Source organism: Musca autumnalis, unplaced genomic scaffold, assembly GCF_047663935.1.
Source record: "Musca autumnalis isolate F117 unplaced genomic scaffold, ASM4766393v1 scaffold_3, whole genome shotgun sequence".
In the NCBI taxonomy this organism is placed as follows: domain Eukaryota; kingdom Metazoa; phylum Arthropoda; class Insecta; order Diptera; family Muscidae; genus Musca; species Musca autumnalis.
Window position 1 is genome coordinate 212280493 of NW_027411866.1, and position 22400 is coordinate 212302892.

A 22400-nucleotide genomic window follows, 5' to 3' on the forward strand; every position below is an offset into this window, starting at 1 on the left:
TCTACCAGATGTGGATCAGGTTCGAATATGAACTACGTTTGTCCACTCCTTTGGGTACGTATCACACAAAATTACGGATAAGTTTACTTTAAAACCTGCACTCGAATGACTTTGATTTTTTTGAAGAAACTTGCATTCGCTGTCTCAATTACGACAGTAAAAGTTTTTTTTCAGGGGCAAGTTCATACTTCTTGAGAAAACACCCCGAAAGGTGTAAAATACCCCTATGGCACCACCGATTTTGTCCAAAATTTGGCCTTCCCTATATTTTGTCATACTTTCAGTTCGAAGATAGGCAATACCGGTCCACAACTTCCGGTACTTCCCCCGAATATTTAAAACAAATTCAGTTAAATGGTATGCACGATATATCTTGAACAAATTTGGTCCAAACTTTGGATCTCCTAATATTTTGTCCAAGTTAAGTTTAACTTCTAAAATTGAGGTACCTAGGGGGTATCTCTGTCGCCAAAGCCGTCTAATACTTTTTTACTTTTTTTGTTTGATCAGGATAAAATTCTGAGTCTATCTAGGCATGGCCGTCAATTGAGCTAGAAGGCTATATTTTTGCACCCGAGTGTATTTTTTTCATGTGCAGGTCAAGTTCGAAGATAGGTTATATCGGCCCACGTTTTGGTACATCCACCATATAACGGTACAATTCTTAACCGAATTAGCTGTAATTTGCCATTTGAAATTGAGAGTGAAAATTTTCAATTTTTTTTTCGGTCAATGTTTTCCCCTTTTTCCGATATTTTGAGATTTAACCCACAATTTTTAACCGATCTAGCTCTATTTTGATATTTGAAGTTCTTTGCCGTCACGAATATGTTCCACCATAGGTCCATATTTTGGTATAGGCCCCATACAGCGGTACCTCCCGATATTTGGTATTTTGAGAATTTTAACTAATTCTTTTAACTGAAATAGCGGTAATTTGACATTTGAGACGCCCAGTGGTCACAAATTGTGAACAAAGGTCCATAATTTCCTCAGCAAGGTATCTGTATCTAATACTAGATTCCTTACACCGTCTTTACAGAAAGATGTGCCTCCAATATGTCCATCAATTTGACGGATTTCTCGACACTTTTTTTATCACTTCACATCGTCCTTAACTTTTAAGCAGCACATGGTATTATGAAATGAGATAATTTTTCTCGAATTTTGATCGTCTAATGGATACAAGCTCAGATATGTATCCACTGAAAAAGTAAAACTTTCTAAAACCATCAATTACATGTTTTTTATTTCGTCCGTCTGGACACGTAACAAATTCTCTTCAAATTAAATAAAATTATTTCCAAACAAAAAACAATTGAGGCCAGTAACATCAAAGCCAAATATGTACCAAAAAATCCAACGACTTTTGAAAATTCCACTGCTTCAAAATGGACATCATTGGGTGCATCAAAATAACTTTGATCCAGACTATGTTTGGCCCAGAAATCTATAAGACCCATGCTACGCAGACTCATGAGCAAGAAATTAATACGATTTATCAGAAATGAATGTTTTGAGAAATACATTGTTATGTGTTGTGTGAAAATCTTTTCGGGTAGGACGAAAAATACACCCCGCTTATTTTCTTGTGTCGCATGATACGTTAAAAAATCCATAGGAGAGATGCCGGCAAAACATTGGCCATTTTTTGTATTCTCCTCCATATAGTGAAATGTACTTTGTTCGGATGTATTTTTTATTTTAACCACATCAATTAGACCCGCTTGTATTCTCGGCACAGTGTCAACAGAATCGAAGGTACCTTCCGTTGCAACTAATTTGCAGTTTTTTGTTATTAAATCTCCCAGGTTTTGTGGTGGTTCATGATACTGGTTACCCTTTAACAATTGAAATAACAACGATTGATAAGCGGTACGCATCAACAGGCCAAAAACATCCCATAGTACAAGGACAAATCGTGTAAAATTCGTTCTCGGCAATATGCTTATACCTTGGCCGAAAAAAATTCTAACAACATTTATAACAGGTCCAGCAGGTCTCGGATGTCCCAGAATTATTCGCAGAAATGGAAAATTCTTATATTGAAATTGTAAAATGTGACTAATGGCCATTACCATCAGGATACTCAAAATAAGGCAAAACCATGTCTTGCCGTCAAAGGCAAAAACTAAAATTTCGAGCGAGCTATACGGTTGGGCAGTCCGTAAGAATCCATATATCTGCCATGTTTGATAATACGGCAAAGCAGCTGTCATCAACTGTGATCTCTCCAAGGTGTAGCGAAAGGAGCCCAAACTGAAATCTGCAATATGTTCTTGTAACTGAAATGAAAAAATAAAATAACTTTTTAATTATTTGATATATATATATATATATGTAGGAACGGGTTACGCATGCTCACGTTTGTGTGCCTGCATTAGACAATAACCAGCATAGACGAAGACAATACACAGCACATAACGAAGACAACGACGACACACAACACATATCACAGGAAAGCGAACGTCACAAAAAGTAAAATGAGTGCACACTCATGACGATCGAGGACAGTCGCTAATTAGAAGTTGAAGTGTTTAGAAGTGCACATAGAAGTTTAGAAGTTACAAATATTTTTGATGTTAAAAAGTGAAGTAATAAGTTTAATGATGAATATTTTGTGAACTATTTTATGTTTGGTGTAAATACTATTTTATAATATAATTGCTTACTTTATTTAATTTAAATAACTGAACCGTTAATAATAATAAAAAAACTATTTTATAATATAAACATTCACCAAAGTGTTTTAATTATGAACTGCTAGGTAACCAAACCTACAATTTTGGGGGCTCGACCGGTTCAGTTAAATAAAGTAAAAGCAAATGACATTTTGAGTGGTGAATAATAAAAGAAGAAAATTGGAGAATATTAAAAATTGAAGTGGACATAAAACTAATTAAATAAATGCGAAATGTGAAACATTTTGAAGATTATCGAAGAGACAAAGAGAAACTCATCTAGAAAATAGAAATCAGAGTTAACATGATGAACTTGCCAATGAAAATGTTATAATGATCATCAAATCAAAATAAAACAATTTCCATACGCGAGAAAAAAGTGAACTATTTGCGAAGCGGACAATGATCAGTTTACGACTTACAAAATTTGTTAATGATCATTAGTAAGAAGTGGAAGAATTACAACAAAAAAAACTGTTCTTGAATAGAAAAACAACAACATCGTTGTGACGATACCATAAATAGTACCGTTGGTGTTCACAATTTTGGTGCCAAGACAACAACAACAGTGTGGGAAAGCAGTGTGTATGCAAACATCAACGCATAACGAGAAGTCGACGACAACAACAAATCAGTGAATGCTAAGTGTGCGCAATAAGAAGACACAACAACAATGAATGCTGAATGTGCGCATTACAACACAAGGGCACAACAAGAAGACAACAACAATGAATGCTGATTGTGCGCAACAACAATAAGAATTTTTCGACCCCAAATTTTGCCTGAGGAGAAGTGGAGCTGATTGAAACATGCAAGAACAACGGTATCATGAGTTGATAAGTAGTTTGTATGTATGTTTAGATGTATGTATGTAAATTTGTGCATTAGAAGTAATACGCATTAAATTTTTGGAAGGGGACAATTGTGTAGAATGTTGTTGCTTATTAACGGCATAGATTTAGAGCTTGTTTATTTAGGATGCATTATTGTTGTAAAAACGAAGTTAAATTTGGACTTTAATGTTTGCTTAGGATGATTGAGTGAACACATTTTTGATTTTGGTTAAGCTAACGGAGGGAAAATTGATGTAAAAAAAGAAGTAACGTTATGGTGTACGTTTTGTTTTTGCAAATTGCAATTTTAGAAAAATAATTTTGAGTGTTGTCATTTAGTTGTATTTATTTGAAACTGAACTTGATAGAATTTGATTAGTCATTTGAAGTTTAAGAATTTTGTTTTGTTTGTAAAGCGGCTGACGACAAGAAATAGACATGGACAAAAAAGACATTGAGAAACTTACGGTGGAAGGTCTGAAAGACAAATTAGGCGAACTCAAATTAAATAAAATTGGGAACAAGAGTGAACTGCAGGCCCGTCTCCTGGAACACTTCGGTCATTCCACACCTGATGATGACGGATCTGACTATGGCGAAGCAGCATCAGCTATTGGGCATAGTAGAGCGATGTTTACATTGAGGGACATACAAGATTCGGTCTCGAGTTTTAGTGGTGACCAGTTACCGAATGTCGAGCAATGGCTTAGAGAATTTGAAGACTGCGCATGCACGGTGGGCTGGGATAATTTAAGGAAATTTATTTATGGGAAACAGCTATTGACAGGAGCGGCCAAAATTTTTGTAAGGAGCCAACCTTGCATAAAAGATTGGTCGTCTCTGAAGCAGGCTTTGAGAAAAGAATTTGGTGCAAAAGTTTCAGCAGTAGAGGTACATAGGCAATTATCCAGCCGGAAGAAGAAACAAACAGAAAGCTTGCGAGAGTACCTATATAGCCTAATGGAGATTGGTCAAGGCATTAGTTTAGATGATGAAAGCCTAATTACTTATTTCATAGAGGGCATACCCGACTCGAAACTTAATAAGAGCGTTTTGTACCAGGCAGAAACCTTAAATGATTTAAAAACGAAATTGAAGGTTTACGAGAAGATGCAAGGCACTGAAGAGCCATCAAGCTCTAGAGAGTCTAATGCATGCAAGAGTGAAAGTAACCTTCAGAAAATGTCCGTCCGCTGTTACAAGTGTGGGGAAAAAGGACACTTGTCAAATCAATGCAAGGTCCCTGGAACCAAGTGCTTCCGATGCAAAGGATTAGGCCACAAATCATTTGAGTGTAAGATGGAGTCGGAGAAGATAGTAAAAGATGAAAAAGCAGATGGCAATAAAAAACAAAGAGTAAACAATGTAGTGTCCGATGAGGTTTCGCAGTCTAGTCACAGGGTTCTCAAAGAAGTTGAAGTTTTTGGCAACCTGTTTTCAGCTCTTATAGACACAGGTAGTGACGTTTGCCTGATACGAAGGGATGTACTCGATGAGGTAGAATATTTAGACGTTGATACCAAGAGGAAATCTCTGTACGGCATAGGGGGGAAAAGAATTTATACATGTGGAAATGTAAGAACGAGAATAAAAGTTGACAATACTGAACTCGACATCACATTCCATATAATAGAGAAATCGGAGATAGGATTCCCAGTCGTTATAGGTAATGATGTGCTAGCTCTAGTTGATCTTGTTATTGATAAAAATGGTGCACGATTCATAAGTAGAGCCAATGTTAGGAAAACACATGGGAAGGAACGTAAAACTTCTGTGAACAAAACCTCATATCCAAAGGACACCAATCCTACCCCGGAATTGAGGAAACAGCTCACAAGTGTTTTACAAGTAACTTTAATTGATGATTTAGGCAATGATTATGTAAAAACAGGAAGTTTAAACAGGAATAGAGCACACATTAGACGCGAAGCAGCGAAATATAATTGGAATAAACCTAGTCTGAACATTCAAACCAAGGGAAATATGAACAAAAATGTGGATCGACGAACAATAGAAAATACTGGTATAAGAGGCTTATCTGGGGTGAATATGATACTGAGAGACGATAATAAGATTACAAGGTTAGAAGAAGGAAATGTCATTGATGAGGGCGAGCCGATAGAAGAAGCAGTGAAGAATCTTATTGGGAATGTACCTCGAACGAATTTAAGAGATTATTGTTGGCGAAGTGTGCCTAGAACTTCATATCGCGGCAATGAATTGTTAGCCTTTAAGCGAACTCAATTCAGCACTGATAAGAAGTTGAGGCCGGAGATTGTGGGTCCACACAAAGCTGTGCAGCAGCCAAACCATGTCAGGTACGCCGTAGAGAGGACATACGACTATGAGGGTTTTCAACATCGTACCGAGGTGTGTGAGTACATGAGGCCTTGGAGAGTACATTCGCGGTCGAATGTCAATCAGGATGGCCGAATGTAGGAACGGGTTACGCATGCTCACGTTTGTGTGCCTGCATTAGACAATAACCAGCATAGACGAAGACAATACACAGCACATAACGAAGACAACGACGACACACAACACATATCACAGGAAAGCGAACGTCACAAAAAGTAAAATGAGTGCACACTCATGACGATCGAGGACAGTCGCTAATTAGAAGTTGAAGTGTTTAGAAGTGCACATAGAAGTTTAGAAGTTACAAATATTTTTGATGTTAAAAAGTGAAGTAATAAGTTTAATGATGAATATTTTGTGAACTATTTTATGTTTGGTGTAAATACTATTTTATAATATAATTGCTTACTTTATTTAATTTAAATAACTGAACCGTTAATAATAATAAAAAAACTATTTTATAATATAAACATTCACCAAAGTGTTTTAATTATGAACTGCTAGGTAACCAAACCTACATATATATATATATATATATATATATATATATATATATATATATATATATATATATATATATATATATATAAATGAGCTTGGTGATAAGTGATTGACTGACTGACTGACTCATCATCAACGCCCAGCCAAAACGGCTAAAGCTAGGTGCTTCAAATTTTACCAGTGGGTCACTGTTAATGCAAATGTGCGAGATAAGGCCGGGTTTTAGAAAATTCGTCCTGGAACCACAAAAAATAACAACAATAAAAATCCTTATTTTTCATTATTATTACGTACTTATTCACTTAGTTGGCCCTCGGCCAGAAATAACAACAACTAAAAACTGTATGGACCTCACTTTTTGGTAATAACTAAATGTTTGCAAATCAATGAAAGTGCAATAAAATTGTGCATATTACCACGATTTATTTGCAATTAAGAATTTTATCGTATATGGAGATGTACAGTCATAACTATTCAATTTCAAAATCTGTAATTTGAAGAAATCGCTAAATAATTAATGAAATCTATAATAGGCCCCAGGAATATAGGAATTTGGTATGGAAATCAAGGTTGGGAAGTGGTGCTTCTAAAAGGAAATGGTTTGGAAAATTACCAATCATGTGTACGAAAAGTACTAAATGGTACTAAATTTAGTGCAATAGGGATTTGGGTGAACGGATAGAGCTGGAATCCTGATATTTGGAATTGAGATTACTGTTGGAGTGTAGGATTGAAGAACTTTTGGAAATTCGTACTTATGTGTATGAAAAGTACTAAATGGTACTAAATTTGATACAATGGGGATTTGTGTGAACGGATAATAGCTGGAATCTCGAAATTTGGAATTGAGATTACTGGTGGGGTGTAGGATTGAGGTAGTTTGGAAAATTCGTACTTATGGGTACGAAAAGTACTAAATGGTACTAAATTTAGTACAATTTGGATTTGGGTGAACGGATAGAGCTGGATTCCTGAAATTTGGAATTGATATTACTGTTGGAGTGTAGGACTGGGGAAGTTTTGGAAATTCTTACTTATGTGAATGAAAAGTACTAAATGGTACTAAATTTGGGACAATGGGGATTTGAGTGAACGGATATAGTTGAAATCTCGAAATTTGGAATTGAGATTACTGGTGGAGTGTAGAATTGAGGTAGTTTGGAAAATTCGTACTTATGGGTACGAAAAGTACTAAATGGTACTAAATTTAGTACAATTTGGATTTGGGTGAACGTAAGTATGTAGCTGGAAACCTGAAATTTGGAATTAAGATTACTGTGAAGGGTAGGACTGAGATATGAGGGTGGTTTTGGAAATTCGTACTTATGTGTTCGAAAAGTACTAAATTTGGTACAATAGGGATTCGAGTGAAGTGACAGAGCTGGAATCCTGAAATTTGAAATTGAGATTACTGTTGGAGCATAGGATTGGGGAAATTTTGGAAATTCATATTTATCTGTACGAAAAGTACTAAATGGTACTAAATTTATTACAATTTGGATTTGGGTGAACGGATAGAACTGGAATCCTGAATTTTAAGTATTTTAATTTTATTTATTTTAATTTAAAGTATGAATTTTAGTAAACGGAAAGAGTTAGAATTTGCAACCCGTTGGTAGAATTTGGATTTGGGTGACGGATAGTGTTTGAGTCCTGAAATTTGAAATTAGGATTACTATTGGAGTGTAGGACTGAGGTAGTAAGGGTACGAAAAGTACTAAGTGGTACTACCTGTGGTACAATTTGGATTTTGGGAATAGAGCTGGAATCCTGGAATTTGGTCAGACTGCTGTTGGAGTATAGGATTGAGATGGAAGTAGTTTTATACGTACTTATGGGTACGAAATGTACCAAATGGTACAACTTGGATTTGAGTGCACGGATAGCGCTGGAATGCTGTTATTTGGAATTATGGTTACTGTTGAAGTGAAGGATTAAGGTTGTTTTGGAAAATCGAATTGTACAGAATTTTGTACAATTTGTTTTTGTTTAAAGGGGTTCTTGGAAATTCGTCGTAGAAAGGTACGAAAAGTGCTAAAGTGTACTAAATATGGAATCCATTGTATTAGGCAAACGCGAAGAGCTAGAAATCTGAAATTTTGAACGAGTGGTCATTGATGGAGAGTTAGGAAGATGTACCAAAGAGTATTTAGAAACTCGACCTATAAGTGTACGAAAAGTACTAAAAGTTTCTAAATTTGGTACCAATTGTATATTTTTAATGGATAAAGCTAGAATCTTCAAATTTGGTATGGGAATCAAGGTTGGGAAATGGCGTTGAAATAAGGAAATGGTTTTGGAAGTTCGTATTTATGATTATGAGCAGTACTAAATTTGGATTTGGGTGAACGGATAGAGCTGGAATCCTAAAGTTTTAAATTAAGATTACTGTAGGGGTGTAGGATTGAGATAGTTCTGGAAATTCGTGCCTTTGGGTACGAAAAGTACTAAATGGTACTAAATTTGGTACAATTTGGATTTGGATGAACGGATAGAGCTGGAATTCTGAAATTTGGAACTAAGATTCCTGCCGGACAGTTGAATTGAGGTAGTTTTGGAAATTCGTACTTATGGGTACAGAAAGCACTAAATTTGGTACAATTTGAATTTTAGTAAACGTATAGTGTTGGAATTAGGAATTAAGATTACTGTAGGAGTGTAGTATTGAGGAAATTTTGAAAAGTCGTTCGTATGGGTATGAGAAGTACTAAATGGTACTAAATATGGTACAATATGGATTTGGGTGAACGGGTAGAGCTGGAATCCTGAAATTTTTGTTTGGGAAAGAAATGGTACTAAATTTGATACAATTTGGATTCGGGTGAATTAATAGAGCTGGAATCCTGAAATTTGGAATTACGATTACAGTCGAAGAGTAGGATTCAGGTTGTTTTGAAAAAGCAAACTTATGGTACTAAATTTAATACAATTTGTATGTAGGTGAACGGATAGCGGTGGAATCCTGCAATTTGAAAGTATGATTATTGTAGCCCTGTTGCGTTGAGGAAGTTTTGAAAATTGGTACGAAAATTCTAAATTGTTCTAAATTTAGTACAATTTTAATTTGGTTTAACGGATAGAGTTTGAATCCTGAAATTTGGAAGTAAGATTACTACTAAAGTGATGGATTGAAGTAGTTTTGGAAAATCTTACTTATGGGTACGAAGAGTTCGACTTGATACTAAGTTTGGTACAATTTGGAATTGGACGAACGGATACAGCTGGAATCTTGAGATTTGGAATTACTGTAATTATTATGGAATTTACTGTAATTATTTTGTATTAATGTCCGTGTATGGCTGAGATATGTCGTCGAAATACGTACCATAAGTATACGAAAATTACTTAATGGTACTCAATTTGTTTTTGGGTGTAGGGACAGTGCTGGAATTTTTATTTTTTGGAGTTAGGGTGTGTATTGGTGTGCAACGTTGATCTCGCTGTTAATGTGTATGGGTGAGATACGGCTGATCTTTTTGAAAATCGAACTTAAGGGGTACGTACAGTACTAAGATAAAAATAAATATTGATTAAAATTGGTATTAGTGCGACCAAATTTTCAGTGTTTGTCATTTCCATATTATATATTGTTTATTTGTTTTTTTATATCCTTTCCGCATACGAAGTAGCGGGCATTTTGCTAGTATATATATATATATTTGAGATATATTGCAGGACAACCATCTATTGCAATATTAGTGCATACAGCACTGTAGACCCACCACCAGTAACAACAAGTAAAAAATCGGTAAGTTCTGCCGGGCGAACTTGTTATACCCTCTACCATGAAATATTCGGAACTATACACAATTTTAGGTCGGGATAGTGTATAACCACAGACACCCCAAATGCCTAAATTAGGTCAGAAAATGTATCCAAAAATGTTTTCAATCGGGCTGTGTTAACAATTTTGGTGGGGAAGTTATGCCACCGTGGGTTCGATTCCCCGGCTAGAAAACATACAATTTTCAACGGTGACAAATACCCCTCAGTAATGTTGTCCACATTTCCTGAGTATTACAGCCATGTAAAACTTTTCCCAAAGGTCCCAAATCATAGAACTAATATGAATCGGGGTGCATTCATTAATATGAATGTCTGGGAAGTTTGTGGAACATTTATTTATATTATATAGTTATATGACCACTGAGAACCTCAAATGTCAAATTACTTAAAACACCTAAAATCGGGAGGTACCGTTATATGGGTGCTGTACCATGGTCCTATGTTAACAATTAGTGGTGGAGATGTTTTGTGATCATTGGGAATCTCAAATGCCTAATGCATGTAATCAGTTCGGTCAAAAAATGCAGATAGAATCCTCAAAATTCCGAAGATCGAACAGTACCGTTATCTGGGGGTATACCAAAATATGGACCTATGTATGTTTACAATTTGTGGTGGAAAATTGTTTGACCACTGGGAACTTCAAACGGCGAATTACAGTTAGTTCGTTTAAAAATGGAAGCTAAAATCCTCAAAATACCGAAAATCGGGAGGTACCGTTATATGGGGGCTATACCAAGACATTAGCCTATGTAATTGTGGTGGAGACGTTTTAGGGCCACTGGGAACCTCAAATGTCATATTACAGACAGTTCGTCCAAAAAAGGTATATAAATACGCAAAATTCTGAAAATCGAAAGGTACCATTATCTGTAGGCTTTACCAAAACATGGACCTGTATTGACAATTTTAAGTGGAGAATTCTTTTGGCCACTGGAAAGCTCTTCAACATCCTGCTCGAAATGGTTACTTGCATATGCTGACGACATTGATAACATGGGTCGATCAGTAATATAAGTAACTGATACCTTTAAGGAGGTCGAATGAGAATCTGCTAAAGTGGGGCTGGCAGTAAGCGGCGACAAAACCAGGTTGATGGTATTCACAGAACTCGGACCAACTATGGAATTTGATACCTATAATTTTGAGGTAGTTAAAGACTTTGTCTACCTCGGCACCGCCATAAACATAACAAACAGCAGCAGTTGTGAAATATATAGAAGGCTTATATAAGCAGTTTCAAAACAAAGCCACAACAAGAATAATACTTTACAAAGCACACTACCCGTGCTAGTGTATGGTTCCGAGGCCTAGGTACTTCCGGAAGCAGATAAGGCAGTGCTTGGAGTGCTTGACAAAAATTCTTCGAAACATATCGACGTCGTGAGGATCATGCCATAAGTAAAAACGATGATGAACCCGATAAAAAGGCGTATAAATATGGGCCGCATGGCGGTACATGCGGAACAGGAAGGCCCAAGCTTCGATGGAGTAAAGACGGGAATGAACAATTCAAAAAGTATCAGTCGGCTTGCCGACAGAGATACATAAACCCTCAGACAGTGTGATTTGTAACTTTCATCTATTGACAATATCGAATCGAATACCGGCTACACAGATCTTGTGGCCCTTTTGGACGTATAAACTTGCTGATTGAAGTTTTGCGGAAGTAGATCTTATTTTGGGAGTCATTCCTAGATATTGCGTCCACCATTAATTTCAGTTTGTCACTTAAACAAAAATTTTGAACCTCTGTGGAGGAGATACCCGATATTGACCATTGTAGAAGTTAAACTATATTTGTACAAAATATTAGAAGATCCACAATTTGGACGGGTGCCACCGTGGTGCAATGGTATGCACACTCGCATTGCACGCTGAAGGTCGTGGGTTCGATTCCCCGGCCAGTCAACATCAAAATTTTCAACGGTGGCAAAATACCCCTCAGTAATATTGGCGACATTTCCTGAGTATTTCAGCCATGTAAAACTTCTCTACAAAGTGGTGTCTTAACACGCCGTTCGGACTCGGCGATAAACTGTAGGTCCCATATCATTGAGCTAATATGAATCGGGGTGCACTCATTGATATGAGAGAAATCTCCCTTGTCCCGTATGGGATGTTTGTGGAACAATTATTATTACAGTTTGGACGGTTGCACTTTTCAAGAGATATATCTCGTACCAATTTACCGGAAGGTGAGCAACGATTGTGCCCACTTAAATGAACTTAACTTAAATTTAGTTTGGACAAAATATTACAATGTCTAAATTTTGGACCGAATCGGTTCATACGTTCGAGAGTTATCGTTCGCTCCAGCCACATGGTGTCTTTTCACAGCTTTTGGGCCATTTTTTTAGGAAGTATGGACTTGCCTCGTCTACATCTAGTGGGAATTTATTGCCTTCATGAGTCATCGTGTGCACAATTTTTCCGAAAATTGTTGAACTTTTGTGGGGGAGGTACCAGAAGGAGTGGGCCAATATGGCTCATCTTCGAATTTAAACTATATTACGAATGCCAAATTTTGGATCAAATATCGTGCGCTTCAGCCAGACAGACAGGTAGACATTTCTAAATCGACTCCATGTTGTCTGAAACGGATTTTGTCCAAACATACTTGGGGTCTAATACCATTATTTTGATGAGGCACAATTAGCATAAATGCTAAGTGTATAAAAATAGTGAAGAATGGAAATCTTTTTTAGTTCTGCTAATGGGACAAATGTTCTGCAGAAGTTCAACTAAGTAAATAAGTGGTCAGAAACCGTGGGGAAATACGTTACATCAGGGGTATCGTTGTTATAAGAATTGCAAGATTTACTCTCAATGAAAATAACCAAAACAATCCTCGAACTAACCTTTAACTGTTCTTAAACGAATATTTTAAATTTGTGTAAGGGAGGCTCGGGAGGGGGTGTTACCCGATATAGTCCATCTTGAAATTGATTTTAGTGCTAGAGAAATATTACAATGTTCAAAGGTTGGACCAATGTTAGTTACTCCTTGCGATAGTTATGGTACCCACCACTCATTTTAGGTGGTTTTTTCAACTTTCAAACCATTATGTCAGGAAGCATGGAGTTTCCAATGAATAGCATGATATCGTAATATAGAAGGTATAATTATATTTGCAATTCCGTTTAAAATATATACGACTGTCCGTCCGTCTGTGTGTTGAAATCAAGACACTGCTAGCAATATTTAAGATAGAGCTCTAAAATTTGGTCTGTTACTGAAAATGGGCTATATCGGTCCACGTTTTGATATAGTTCCCATAGAACGGTACCTGCCGATTTTAGGTATTTCGAGGTTTGTGCCCCTAACCAAAATGTTTTTGAAAATATCGCGGATTTAATCGCGTTTTCTGTGGATCGTTTCCTTGTCAATGAAGAAACTGACACCTCACTCGCGGATTGCGAAAACAGCGGTTTAAAAAATTTAGTGGCATGAGAGCTATATCCGATTTATCCCAAAAATAGTGTGTGATGCTACATCCACGGTTCTTAATGGATTTGATCGAAATAGGAGTAGATCGATGTATTTTTCCACGGTTGATAGTGAAATCGGATGCGCATAAAAAGTGTATGCACTTTGTGCAAATTATAGGCGTTATACCGTTTTTTGCACACTACGCTGCAGGCGATGCTACATCTTAGCCGCCAAAGTAAATCCTGGCAAATTTGTACAAATTAAAAGAGAAGAATTCGCCGTATTGATAAACCGCATGCGCAACAAGTGATTTTAAGGATTTCGCGATTTACACGCATTTCAAAATGAACATTACCCGATACAGTTTTATTTGAAGATTATACCCCATTCAAAGGAACCCAACATTTATTTGAACGTTACCCATATCTTCCGCTAGATGTTAGCGTGTACACGAGAAGTGATTAGAATAAAAAATTTGATTTTTTGCGTGAAATTAAAATGAATTAGAAGAATAACTCCGACCTATTGTCTTACATTTTTTCAACTAACTCACAAAATAAAATTGAAAAAATATTTTCTCTTACAAAAATTTTATAACTTCCCTCAATATATATTTTGTTTGTTTTTGCTATAATATGCAAACCGCTAAACGGATTTATTCATTTATGGTTTCATTTCAATCGTCGCGATGTTTATACACTCATACCTCTTTATACGGCCTAGATACGTTCCCAAAATGTCGGCCGTAAAGCGAAACGCCGTAAAGCGAGGTAATACATTTCATACAAATCCATATTAACAGTAAGAGATCGGTTCCGATTTATTGTAAAAGTAAGGTTTGAATTCACAGTGGAAGTAAAAATATGCCTTTTACGTCGTGGTTTTAATAAAAATGAATATGTAAAGCAATAAAAACAAGTAAAGCATGAAAATTAAATAGGTAATAATTATAATTGTTCCACAAACATCCCATACGGGACAAGGGAGACTTCTCTCATATCAATGAGTGCACCCATATTCATATTAGCTCAATGATAAGGGACCAACTGTTTATTGCCGAGTCCGAACGGTGTGTCCTAAGACACCGCTTGTAGAGAACTTTTACTTGGCTGAAATACTCAGAAAATGTTGTTGTTGTTGTTGTTGTAACAGAGTTTTTGTTATGTTTATTTGTTCGTTCCTCTGTTCAATCTGGCTCTGGGTCTATCTCCAGTTCAAGAAAAGTGGCTGCTTCGATGGGATGTAGCCATAGATCCACTGGAGTTAGATGGGTAGGAAATGTCGCCAACATTGCTGAGGGGTATTTTGCCACCGTTGAAATTGTTGATGTTGCCTGGCCGGGGAATCGAACCCACGACCTTTAGCGTGTAAGGCGGGTGTGCATAATAACTAAAAACCAAAACAATTCATATAGTGTGTATAAAAATATCTTAAATAATTAATAAGTTTAATTTAAATCAAGTTTTTCATGAAACAGCTTTAAAAAATTTCTCCAGTGTCTGTCGTTTAACATTTCACTGATGTTCTTCTTAAATTAACGATTTCTTCTGGCCGTATAACGAGGGACAAAGCGCCGTAAAGCGAAGGTGTTCCATAATTTAAACAGGCCGTTATAGCGAAATGCCGTAAAACGAGGGGCCGTATAAAGAGGTATGAGTGTATTACGTACATATTTTTTAAATATTTTTCCGATGCATAAACAGCTTAAATTTTATTAATACAAGTTGCAAACAAGCAATTTTTTTTTAATTCTTTCTTAATTTCCGCGAAAATTTACAACTTTTTCACTAAAGTTATGGGACCTCAGTAAACATATAGTATGTAGGAAGCCATAAACTAACACTGTTTCTCAATATAATGAACGTTTTTATAAGATTTTTTCTTTTTATCAGAATTGAAACCGCCATAACTTTTGCGCGCAACAACAAAAATTAGTATCTCGAACAGATTTAAGAATGGGATTTTTTTTCCCAATCTATGTACCAAAAATCTTTCATGTAGCTTAAAAAAATTTTTTTAATTTTTTTGTTATGGAAAACTAAAAAAATTTGTCTTATCTTCATATACTTTATAGCGTATCCGATGAATATTTCGATGTATTACAAACTGAATGACAAATTTTATTATACCCTCCATATTATGGTGAAGGGTATAAAAAAATTTATTGGAACTCCTACCCCCTACATTTTTTTTCAATCGACCCAAAAACCCATGTATGAAATTTTATGACGATCGGTTAACGTTGACCCGTGCCACCCGGGCGATCTTTGGTTCCATAGTAATTTGTATGGGGCGAAAGGTGCATTTTTACTAAAAATTTCTAAAAGTCGCATTTATGGTCCAATAAATAAAATTTTTTTAACATTTCATTGTTCTTCAAAATCGGATCGTATTTTTATATAGCTCCGGTAGGAAGATTTTAGATATTTCGGGCCCTATATGGCTATATTGAAATCTTTTTTTTTACAATTTTTTGTAAGATTCGTTTTTTAGCCACAAAAATTAACTGATACAAAATTTTCATTGATTGGACCATAAAGATCGGCCGGATGGCACGGGTTAACCGATCTTAATAAAATTTCATATATAAGGCTTTTGGATCAAATGCAAAAAATAGGGGGTAGGAGTTCCAATTAAACAAATTTTGTTTTTTAGGTCGCTCCAGTGTACAACCATCAAACTACGTTAAATCTGGAGGTATCATTATATTGGTAAAATACCGAAAGGTGAACCTATATTGATCATTTTCTGCATGGAGATTTTCTACCCTTTTGGAATCCAAAATACCATCGGGAAATACCGTTCTATGGGGGCTAAATCAAAACCTATATCGATATGAATGTTGTATATCCCTAACCAAATTTTTCTTACTGCACTAGTGGGTGCTATATTAAAACGTTTGCATATACTGTCAATGTGTGGAGGGACGTTTTATAGCCCCAAAATAGCGCTTTTGTAAGATAAACCTTCAAAATACCAGAAATCTGGAGGCACCTTTATATGGGGGCTATATCAAAAGGTGTATGGGGGCCACCGTGGTGCAATGGTTAGCACGTCCGCCTTGCACTCATAAGGTCTGCGGTTCGAATCCCAGGCCAAGCAACATCAAATTTACAACGGTGGCAAAATTCCCCCTCAGTAATGCTGGCGACATTTCCTGAGTATTTCAGCCATGAAGAACTTCTCTACAAGTGGTGTCGTAAGACACGCCGTTCGGACTCGGCGATAAACTGTAGGTCCCATATCATTGAGCCAATATGAATCGGCGTGCACTCGTTGATATGAGAGAAGTCTCCCTTGTCCCTTCAGGGATGTTGTGGGAAAATATGTATGTATGTATGTATATCAAAAGGTGTACCTGTACTGACCAATTTCTTGGGGAATGCTTTGTAGCCCCAAGAAATTCTAAGAGTCAAATTTCATCCATTTCGGTAAGATAATGTGGCTGAAACCTTCAAAATACCGAAAATCGGGAGATACCCTTCTATGGGAGCTATATGAATATATGGACCTATACTGATAATTCTCTTCTGGAATGTTTTATACCCCCATCGAAGACTAAGTACCAAATGTCATCCATTTCTATTTCATGATGACACTGAAACCTTCATAGCACATTGTTTTACTGAACTTTCTAAAATTTGTGTAGTCTTCTTCATAAGCGAAAGGAAACTATTTGTTCCATTTTACTTCAATACTACTCGTGGTGGAGGGTATAACAAGTTCGGCCTGGCCGAACTTAAAGTCATTCTTACTGCTTTTTTTTTTTGTATATTTGGGTCGGTCTTTTGCACACGCATCGTCCAAATGGAATAACTGTAACACTGTGCACATATCAATACGAAATTTTCAGTAAAGGTTAGTTTAGCAACACAAATGAAAAAAGCAAAAAATCAAGATAGGTCCAACTTTAGGTGTAGCCCCCATATAACGTTACCCCCTGATTTCTGGCATTTTGTGGGTCTTGACCACATCTTTCAATGAAATTAGCTAAAATTTGTCTATCGGTATTCCCTACTTTTAGAAAACCTTCTTGCAATTTTTTTTTTTTTTTTATTTGGGTCCACATTTTGATATGTCTCCCATATAATGGTATCGCCCGATTTTTTTATTATTTCGAAATGGCTGAAATGCCACGTAATCATACTTGGAGATAGACTACCCCCAGAAAATTGTCGATTAATGTAGGTCCACCCTTTGATGTTGTCCCCATAAATCGGTACCGCCCTATATTCAGTTTTTTTAGGGTTCTAGCCGTAATAATCAATGAAAATGGCTAAAGTTTACAATTTTTACATTGAGGACCACATTTTGACGTATCCCTCATATAACTGAACCGCACAATGTCGCCTCTATATACTGAAAAAGCTGAAATGTATCACCTGCCCATTTGAAAAAAAAATACAAAAACACCCTGAAAGGTATCCTTAGTATTATGGGAACAAGTTCCAAAGCTGTGGAAAGATGCAGCTGATATTTTGAAAATAGAATCATTAGACTACTACTAATCTTTTAAAAAAAAATTGTTGGGGGAAAGAGGGGGAACATAACTCAAACTTTACACGAAATTTAATTATACTGAAGAAATGACATTACAATAGTCCTTCAGCACGTATTCAATAATGAATCAAAAAAAAAAATAATAATAACAAACACAAAACTGCATAAAAATTAAGTTAATGGCTTGTTTTTCAATATTCCAATTCAGTTTGGTCAATATACAGTACAATTAGTTTGATACCAATATTTTACTTTCACCTATCTTTTGCCTGAATTCACCTCGAAATCAACCTGTTAAATTTTCTCTTTTTTGATGCTATTCTCAAAGAATACAGTAATAAGTAGACTGCGGAATCATATGTAAATGCATATATGGTTACGATGGTCGTAGAGAAAATCTGACTAGACAGAAACTCGTTTTATCACGAAATAAAACGAATTAGGCATATCGTGCATATTTTGACATATTTGCATAAAATGAACATATGCAAACCCATATGCAAAAATATATACAAGGGTTTGTGGTCTACATATCCCACCGGAATGGCTGAAATTTGGTATTAAGACTTCGTTAGGGGTATAAAACTTTACACCTAAAATTTGTCCGCATAGGTCCACATCTTCCTATAGCCCCCATAAACCGGTACCTCCCGATTTCCGATATTTTGAAGGTTGTGGCCTCAACATCACACTGAAATGGCTGACATTTTGTATTAGGTGTTCATTGAAAGTATAAACCTTTCCACCTAAAATTTTTCAGTATAGGCCCAGGTCTTCTTATAGCCCGCATAGAACGGTACCTCCCGATGTTCGGTATTTTGAAAGTTGTAGCCTCAATATCCCACCGAAATTACTGAAATTTATTATTTAGTCTTCGTGAGGGAGTATAAAACTTTTCACCAGAAATTTGTGGGTATAGGTCTACGTCTTCATATAGCTCCTGTAGAACGGTACCTCCCGATTTTCGGTATTTTGAAGGTTGTGGCCCCAACATCCCACCGAAATTACAGAAATTTGGTATTTAGTCTTCGTTGGGGGTACAAAACTTTTCACCTGAAATTTGTCGATATAGGTCTTCATATAGCTCCCATAGAACGGTACTCTCCGATTACCGATATTTTGAAGGTTGTGGCCTCAACATCACACTGAAATGTCTGACATTTTCATTAGGTCTTCGTTGGAAGTATAAACCTTTCCACCTGAAATTGTTCAGTATAGCTCCACGGTACCCCCCGATTTTCGGAATTTTGATAGTTGTAGGCTCAATATCCCACCGAAATGGCTTAAATTTATTATATAGTTTTCGTGGGGGGTATAAAACTTTTCACCTGAAATTTGTCGGTTTAGACCCACGTCTTCATATCGACGCCTCCAAACAATAGAATGCTAAGTCGACTTAGCATGTTTTCAAGTTCTTTACATTTTTATATTTAACGTCCTTTAACTTAAATTCTGTCAAATTTTGGTAATAATCGGACAATCCGAACAGAAGTTATAAACAAATATTTACTTAGCATAGTACTGAAGGTCAAAGAAATTTCCAAACTTTTAGAGCTTGTCCTGCAAAAGTCACTGTTCAGAATTATCAAACTATTATTTGGAGGTGTCGAACGACCTTTAACTTAAATTCTGTCAAATTTTGGTAACGATCGGTCAATCCGAACAGAAGTTATAAACAAATATTGACTTTGCATAGTACTGAAGTTCAAAAAAATTTCCACACTTTGAGAGCTTCTCCTGCAAAACTCACTTTTTAGACTTAGCATACTATTATTTGGAGGTGTCGATATGGCCCCAACAGAATGGTACCTCCCGATTTTCGGTATTTTGAAGGTTGTGACCCCAATATACCACCGAAATGTCTGAAATTTGGTATTTAGTATTCGTTGTGGGTACAAAAATTTTCACCTTAAATTTGTCGGTATAGGTCCACGTCCTCATATAGCCCCCATAGAACGATACCTCTGGATTCTCGGTAATTTTCATGTTGCGGCTATGGTTATACATTTCTCTATTTTATTGACTTGTCTGAAGAAAATTTTAAACAGAAAAATTGTACACACAAACGTTTTTGTACCTATTATTGAAATATTTATGCTTTTTGTATAATTTGGAATATATCATATATTTGGTACCAAAAATTAGACTTTCATTTATTTAATTTTGGCCAATGGCTGCGACCACTGTATTTCGGATTCAGAATAGGTAGAAAACATGGATGTCTCATTGGTATTAAACCATGTTTTTCCCCCGGATGATCACAATGGACCGGAAGGTCTACGAGTAACGCAGTGCCAAATTCGTGGCTGCACATCCCCAAACCTAACCTTGGTATTAAACCTTGTTTAAAAGATAGTGATATTCTTCAATTAGCATATTTTACTTCTTCTAGGAATAAGCTTAACATGGCTGAATAATTTAGTACTTCAATACAACTCGTGATGGAGGGCATAAAAAGATCAGCCCGGCCGAACTTAACACGATTTTTACTTATTTACTAATTTTGACAGTTATCGCAATAATTCCATTCAAATTTTGTCTTAGCTTACCATCTTAAGTGCCCCGGTGAATGTACCATTATCCAATACCTTGCCACGTTGTTCATTATTCGGCGGCTCCTGCAAATCCATTGTGAAATTCATCTTTTGAACCAATGCCAGTAGTAAATCCGCCTCAAAGAAACCAATATCATAAAATCCATTTGCATTCAGGCGATAACTGAAATACGGCGGTGTCTCCCAAACTGCCACAGTCAGGGGACATTGATGTAAATTTTCCACTTTCTCTGGAAAAATGTTGTCATCTAGGGGTTTTGACCATTCGCCGAGAAAACTGTTAATTTTCTCTACATGTACCATTTTACACGATATGTTGTCATAGAACGGATAATATGTCAGGGCCTCCACACTACCCGTCCGTGTATTTACAATGACAATTGTAACATTTATTATGTAATTTTGCCAAAAGTAAGCAAAAATATCTTGCAATTGCAATTCCAGATTTGGAAAGCGTGAAGCATTCATTAGGTATACCAAGTAGATCTCTTGAATATCATAATCACGGGTATTATGGCCAGGATCTAAACGTCTGAAATGAAGTACAAATGTATATTGAAAAAACAATCCAAAACATTTTGGTTTCTGTCGTTTACCTTAATGCCTCAGCACTGTCCACCACAATTAGATTATATTTGCGATTAAATGAGGGACCCCGTTGTCCATGCACATTCTCCACTTCCACCTTAATCGAATTCAGGCAAAGCAACACATTATTGATGAAGTCACGAATGTGCGGCTGTAGAATTTTTTCTTCGATGTTGGTGCTCAGCATGAAACTGTTCGTTTGCTTGGCAAAATAATCCTCCACAATGCTGCAACAAGCGGCAATGGCATGCTGCAAAATTACAGGTAATTCCGGGTCAGGGAAATTTTGCATAATTGATAAATTATGATGATTCGGTTGCTGTTGTTGATGGCCGGGCTGTTGTGCCAGCTGTTCTTCGTCGTCGTCTCGGTCTTGTTCATGCTTCTCATTGGATTCTTGATACTGCAGTCGTTGTTGTGGTTGTTGCTGTTTTTGTTATCCTTGTTCCTGTTGTTGTCGTTGAATACCGTGCTGTTCTTGTCTTACACAAATGACCATCGCCATCATACTCAATGTCGCGGAGAATATTGCTAAACGCATTATCATCAACATTGTTGTCGTCATCAGCAGCAGCAGCAACAGCTCTGCAATCGTTTTGCAAAAGTTTACCAAGTCTAAACGATTTCCGCCAGGCTGCTTGGTTTGTTGTTCGCCAACAAACTCAAAGTGAAAACTAAATTCAACTTCGTATTCCTTGTTTTGGTTTCCTTTTCTAGTTTGCACTTTGTTTTGCATTGTTTGCAACACTTGCTATTGTGTACATTGTGTGTGTATGCGTGTGTTTGTCAGTATGTTGAAGCGTACTATTTATGACTTTTGATGGTATTGACTTTTGCATGTGCCTGTCAACCAACAGCGACAACTTCAGGGGCAGGACAGAATAATTTATTGGGATTCCTATTCGTAGTATATTTAAATTTGCATTAAATTGCAAAATTGAATGAAGATAAGCATTGTTGTGGAGAACTGTTGTTTCGAAATATATTCGAAAGACAGTCTGAGCATCAGTCATGGATTTGTTTATCCTCAGACTTTGGGCTAAGGACATTATAAACACTTTGATTCGTTCAAAAAATAATGACTGGCTTGTGCATACGATAATTCACGAACGTATTAACGAATTTAGTCCAAATTTAGAACAAGTTCGAGACTGGGCACTATGGGC

At 36.4% G+C, this 22400-nt stretch overlaps 1 protein-coding gene across 1 annotated transcript; it reads right to left on the bottom strand.

The window, feature by feature from the left end:
- Positions 1-1153: 1153 nt before the first annotated feature.
- Positions 1154-22043, bottom strand: LOC141397063 (glutamate receptor ionotropic, NMDA 2B-like). Its single transcript, XM_073972912.1, has 3 exons — positions 21243-22043; positions 20641-21178; positions 1154-2285 (listed from the first exon to the last, which is right to left on the bottom strand). The coding sequence occupies exons 1-3, from the start codon at positions 21524-21526 to the stop codon at positions 1248-1250; spliced, it is 1860 nt and encodes a 619-aa protein (XP_073829013.1). The 5' UTR covers positions 21527-22043; the 3' UTR covers positions 1154-1247.
- Positions 22044-22400: the final 357 nt, after the last annotated feature.

Bases quoted from the DNA above. Each gene is read 5' to 3' on its own strand.
- LOC141397063 (XM_073972912.1), bottom strand. From the start codon at position 21,526: ATGCAAAATTTCCCTGACCCGGAATTACCTGTAATTTTGCAGCATGCC. The intron at 21,179-21,242 runs GTAAACGACAGA...ACTTCATTTCAG, and splicing joins GACAGTGCTGAGGCATTAAG to ACGTTTAGATCCTGGCCATA. The intron at 2,286-20,640 runs GTAAGCTAAGAC...TTTTCATTTCAG, and splicing joins TCACCGGGGCACTTAAGATG to TTACAAGAACATATTGCAGA.